Source organism: Solanum tuberosum, unplaced genomic scaffold (assembly GCF_000226075.1).
Source record: "Solanum tuberosum cultivar DM 1-3 516 R44 unplaced genomic scaffold, SolTub_3.0 scf00354, whole genome shotgun sequence".
NCBI classification, from domain to species: domain Eukaryota; kingdom Viridiplantae; phylum Streptophyta; class Magnoliopsida; order Solanales; family Solanaceae; genus Solanum; species Solanum tuberosum.
This window is the reverse complement of record NW_006239278.1, coordinates 497,588-503,136: the sequence shown is the minus strand read 5'-3', so window position 1 is coordinate 503,136 and position 5,549 is coordinate 497,588. Positions and strand designations below refer to the sequence as shown.

Here is a 5,549-nt window from a genome sequence, read left to right as displayed (position 1 = left end):
ATAAGCATAAATTAATGACTGTAAAAATACATACTAGGGTCTGTAACATAAGCAATGGTGTCAGTGAGCCACACAACATGAGCAAAGTACACAAATATTTAATTGTGAAAACGAAAAAGAAGAAGAAGAGGTTCAGAATTTTCGTTGCTTTAAAATGAGAAGAATCTATCTATTTATAAACAACAAAGGGTAGTGTGAACAAATGTTTATTGTGCCTTATCGGAAAGGTTACAACTATTTGAAAAAGTTGCAACCCTTCGGAAAGGTCACAACCTTTCATAAAAGTCACAACTTTTCATAAAAGTCGCAACTCTTCATTAAAGTCGCAACTTTTCATTAAAGTCGCAACTCTTCATAAAAGTCACAACTTTTCATGAAAAGAGAAGGCTAGTTTTGGAAATAAATAAATTAAAAGAGAATTCTGGTTTGTAATGGCGCCACGTAGGTGGGAATAAGGTTCTCTTTTATATATATATATATATTTATATGTGATATATGATATCCTGAACACCTGGCACCTAAGTTTTAACTTTTGACTATAAGACGGAATTTTTGATCAATTGAATAAGTTCATTATCTTGAAATATTTTGAACATGTCACCTAAGTTTTCAATTGAACTGAACACCACCTAAGTTTTAACTTTTGGTTATAAGACAATTTCTGATCAATTGAACAAGTTTGCAATCTTAAATATTATAAATGTTTGTCTTATAAGCAAAAGTTAATTATTATTTTTTTGAAACGAGGCTTTTTTTATAAAAAAATAATAATAAAATTAGCAGGGTCAAAAATCAAAAACACCGGATTACTCATCTATCATAGGCCCATTTTAAAGCTATCCACAAAATTCATTTTAACATCTTTACTCAGTCTTATAAAGCTGTTAGTGAAAAACTCAAAACACAACTTCAAAAATTTGTTTCCAAGTGAAGTTAAAGAATTCAACAAACAAGAGCCAAGTAAAGATCATCCAAACATAAACATAATCCATGTTCTCAAAATCCTCATTAAGTATTTAGCCAAAATGTGTATTTAAGTCCCAAGAGAATGTTGGAAAATCAGTGCCCTCACAAAGTCGGATACAAAGTACACGCGAGCAGCAACCGTTGCACCTAATGAAACATAATGTAAAAGATAAGTGAGTTCAAAGCAATCCAGTATGAATCCTTCTAAATCCAACAATCTTGTCTCTACGCCGACTTGTGTGAAGAGAAGAAACACTGATATACAAAGTATATCAGTGGGATCTGATACTCAGCTCACGGATCTTAAATCAAAAACGCCATATCCGTTGAATCCCAAAGTATATAAGTATCCTCTTTAGTCAGTCAAAAGACATTTGGAGTTACACCAGAGTGACTATAATCAAGAAGCCCTCTTAGGAGGTGCCATATTTTTAATGAGAGAAATGGTTGTACCAATTACAAATAATTGCACCACAAATCCTGCAGAACAAGAGCACGGTCAATACATCAACTGTATACAACATATGATGAGAACCAGCTTTGCATCAGGAAGCTTACCTAGTAGGACAACTGCAATCTTCAGAGTTTCCAAACTCGTAAAATTTTGGAAAGCCTACGCAATAACATCATTAGATTATTTTTAGTCAAGCCAAAATGATAACGAGAAATCAAAGACAGAAGCAAATACACAATAATGTCATTAAGAGATCAAAGGAAGAAGAAAATTCACATAAAATCAAAACAACGACCGACTTTTTGCAATTGAGGAAGAAATACCCCAGGTTGACTGGTTCTGAAGGAAGGAAAAAGTAGATACACTGTAAAGATGGTGCTTTGTGTACTCCAATTAAGTATCATACTTACTGCTTAGTTGCGTTCTTTTATTTCCATCTTAATCAATCTATCAAGCCTTATGCAACCTATTGAGTTGGGTTATACTCTCTTTTTAACCTTCTTAAGATAAGGGTTGTCAAGGAAGGACTTGTGATATCAACTTATTTATTTTGGACTGCAAATTAACGAGCAACTACCTGAAAATCATACTAGAGTGACAAAATTTTCCATGGTGTAAATGGAGGAAATAGTTCTATCGATCAGAACATTACTTACAAAGTTAAGAAATATAAGTACTGCTTCTTTCGATTCTAAAAAACTATTTGAAGTCAAGATTGGAAAAAAGTTGGTGGAACTTGAGAATTTGTGAGTGCAAGTTCAAGATTTGAAAAACATCCCTTCAAATACACCTTGAAACTACAATTTAAAATCTTGAACTTGAAGATTGTTTTCCTAAGTTTTACATTAAAAACTCAAATACTTAACTTCAAAAGAAATTCTTAGTGAAGTTAAGGAATTCAACTCAAGTGCCATTAGATCATCCAAGTAAATCAAGGTTCTCTTAATACAATCATGCCAAAGAACTAAGAGGTCCCTATTCAACATCAACAACATACCCCATGTAACTCCAAAAGTGGGTCTAGGGAGGGTAGAATGTACGCAACCTTACCCTTACCTTGTAGAGATAGAGAGGTTGTTTCCGATAGACACTCAGCTCAAGTAAAGCATCTCAAAGCAGTTTGAAAAAGAGAACACAGAAATGAAAGCAGTAACAATAACAAAATAAAGCTGGAAAGCAGTACATAGCATACACAAAAAAGAACAGTAACAACAATGAACTAATGTGATAACCGAAGCACAAGAAACACATATGGTAACAGCAATCGACGAACAAGAAACTATGAGAATAGTGCTAAAATATAAAACCTATTTAGCATATTTCTGTCGTAGATACATTTCTGTCTAATACAATAGCTAAGCATCATTTTTCTAGTCGGAATGAATAGCCACATAACCATACCTCCAATTGGAGATTGCTCATAGCAAGATATGCCACTGACAGCAGGATTGCCATCGATGACCCAAAGACATAAAACTTTAGAAAATTGGATCGGCTTTTCTTTCGACCTAATTACAACAAGAGGGAATGTCCAATTAAAAAATGAACGTTTAAGTAGATTAGATCACAAATGAGATCCAGTAGCAAACCTAGTTCTCCTGCCACAACAGACACGAAACCAATCCCAAGGGAAACAACCGAAACTCTGTCGGGAGACTTGTTCTTTGATAATGAAACAAATACATTAGCTGCTATCATCAATTGAGTGACAACCTGAAGCACACGATACAAAATTATCAATAGAAAGATCTCACACTAATATGCTTACACATTGTTATTCCAGAGCATGTCGCTTAAAATACTGGAAACGAGATAACTAGTTTAGTTAAGCCTCCATTTATCTCTCTTTCCACTAGTTTTGACTATCAATATTCTAGTTTTAAAAAAATGATGCAGTTAACCAACAAATCTAAAATAGGGGAATCGAGAGTATACTATCCTATTGGATCCTAAACAAAAATGTCAATGCGTTAATGGCAGTACAATTCAAGTTCAGTTGCCTACATCAACTGATGAGTAATGGTGTATTTAAAAACAACTAACTTCATGACTTTTTTATGTCAAGTGAATCCACAGCCACTACCTTGCACTCGATAAACCCCACTCGCAGAGGTAAACCACACTAGGCAAACCTCGTGCAATGAGCTAGACCGAGAAACCATTAACTTCAGAACTTGTTTAAATCCTACCTCAAAAACTGGAAAATAGCCCTAAAATAACCAATTCTGATTAAACCAGAGATTATGTAACAATTAAAAAATTCAGTAGCTCAGTTAATTGACTATGTAATCCTCTCCTCCATTTCTGCTTCCTCTACCCCAATTTTACTTTTTTAAAACATAAATTCAATCTACAAACCTGAACGATGATCAATTTGGCCAAACGAGACTTTGCTTTTGCAACTTTCGTGTATCCTGCCAAAAAAAAAAAAGAGCATTAAAGCAATCGGATGGAAAATGGAAATGAGAGATTGTGAAACGGAAATGGGGAAACAGTACTTGAATCAACGACCATGCGGTAGGAGAAATCAGAGCCATCAGTTCCCGACGGCCTCCCTCTTACGGCTGACCTCTGATTCATCTTCTCCGCAGTTTCTTCTCTCTCAACAACTCAGATTGATGACTTCGTTGAAGCCTCAAGCGAAGTCTCTGTTGAACAATGGTACCAAGTCTGTTAAACGGGTGGGGCCAACCCGGAACGGATCCGCACGGTTTAAAAGATCTCCTAATCGGTGGCCCGGGTCGGGTAATATCATATTATCCATGAATCGAGTACCCATTATCGACCCAAGTCAATGTTAATATAAGTTACCTTTTGTTTTAAACACCGGATATTCGGGATAAGGTGGGAGTGATCTATGTGGTAGACAAGGTGAGAAAAGTGAGATTAAGATAATTTGGACGTCTGAAGAGGAGATGCCCAGACGCCTCGGTGAGGAGGGTATGAGAGGTTGGTTATACTTCCTCTGTTTTTTTTTAGTTATATCATGATTTCCTTTTTTTAGAGTCAAACGATAAAAACTTTGACTAACATTTTATGATGTAATTTTTCATTATATTAATATGTCAATTTTGTAATTTATAGTACTTTTTGTATATAGTTTTTGAATATCAAAATTTTTAGTTTAAAAATATCGAATTAATGTAATCTAATTTAACTTTGAAAACTAGTCAAATTGACTTTCGAAAAACGCAAAATGACAACTAAAAATGAACGGAGGGAGTAGTAGGTATGAGGAGAGGTAGAGGTAGGACAAAAAAATATTGAAGGAGGTGATTAGACAAGATATAATGTAACTTTAGGTTATTGAGGACATGATATTAGATAAAAAAAAATGGTGTGGATGGCGTTTGTACTAAGGTAAACAGTTAGTAGGTAGTTGAGGGTTGTTTTGTGTGTTTTCAAGGATTTAGACTTGTTGATACGTGTTTGTTGTTGTACTATTCGTATTATTGTAGTTCTTACTTTTGATATCTATTATTATTTGTAATTAACTGTGTTTCAATTATCACAGTACTATATTGTTCATCTTCTTTTCTTGTAGCCTTTGCACTCACTTATTTATTAAAAATACAATTTATTTTAATTTGTCTAATTCATTTCATCATCTAAGAATTAGAATTGATTTAGGTTAAATATAATGTCTAAACTGATCCATGTAAACCTTCTCAAAAGCTTTTAAGAAAAATAAATTGTTTGATATGTTTTATTCATAAAAAAAAAAATCATTAGTTTGTTTAGTACTAAACAAATTTTAAGAAAATAAAACTTTGGTTAAAATTAAGTTGGTTCGACTATAACCTTTCATTTAATCTATTTTGACCAACCCAACTTAATAAACTTTTAAATAGGTCAATGACATCATTTATTTTTTTATTTAACTCATTTTAATGTATACAATTTTAACTCAACCTGTACATTTGACTCTAACCTTCCATATCATACATTTGGAGGGGGAGGATATTACTTCTTGAACCCAACATAGAGAGGTACTTTGAACAATTATCTTTAATTAATTTCAAAAAAGTACATTACCTTTGAATACCTAGGAAGAAGAGACATCCAAGAAAAGAATCTTTACATTGCATTTCTTGATGAATTAGAATAATTAGGTGTACATCTTTAAGCT

The 5,549-nt window shown here is 33.4% G+C and overlaps 1 protein-coding gene across 1 annotated transcript; it reads right to left on the bottom strand.

The window, feature by feature from the left end:
• Positions 1 to 905: 905 nt before the first annotated feature.
• Positions 906 to 4,118, bottom strand: LOC102580917 (protein jagunal homolog 1). Its single transcript, XM_006361419.2, has 6 exons — positions 3,919 to 4,118; positions 3,779 to 3,834; positions 3,010 to 3,133; positions 2,822 to 2,928; positions 1,525 to 1,579; positions 906 to 1,446 (listed from the first exon to the last, which is right to left on the bottom strand). Exons 1-6 carry the CDS (start codon positions 3,998 to 4,000, stop codon positions 1,367 to 1,369), a joined length of 504 nt encoding a protein of 167 aa, XP_006361481.1. The 5' UTR covers positions 4,001 to 4,118; the 3' UTR covers positions 906 to 1,366.
• Between the last annotated feature and the right edge of the window lie 1,431 nt (positions 4,119 to 5,549).

Bases quoted from the DNA above. Each gene is read 5' to 3' on its own strand.
- LOC102580917 (XM_006361419.2), bottom strand. From the start codon at position 4,000: ATGAATCAGAGGTCAGCCGTAAGAGGGAGGCCGTCGGGAACTGATGGC. The intron at 3,134-3,778 runs GTTTGTAGATTG...CGTGTGCTTCAG, and splicing joins CCAAATTGATCATCGTTCAG to GTTGTCACTCAATTGATGAT. The intron at 2,929-3,009 runs GTTTGCTACTGG...TGTTGTAATTAG, and splicing joins TGTTGTGGCAGGAGAACTAG to GTCGAAAGAAAAGCCGATCC.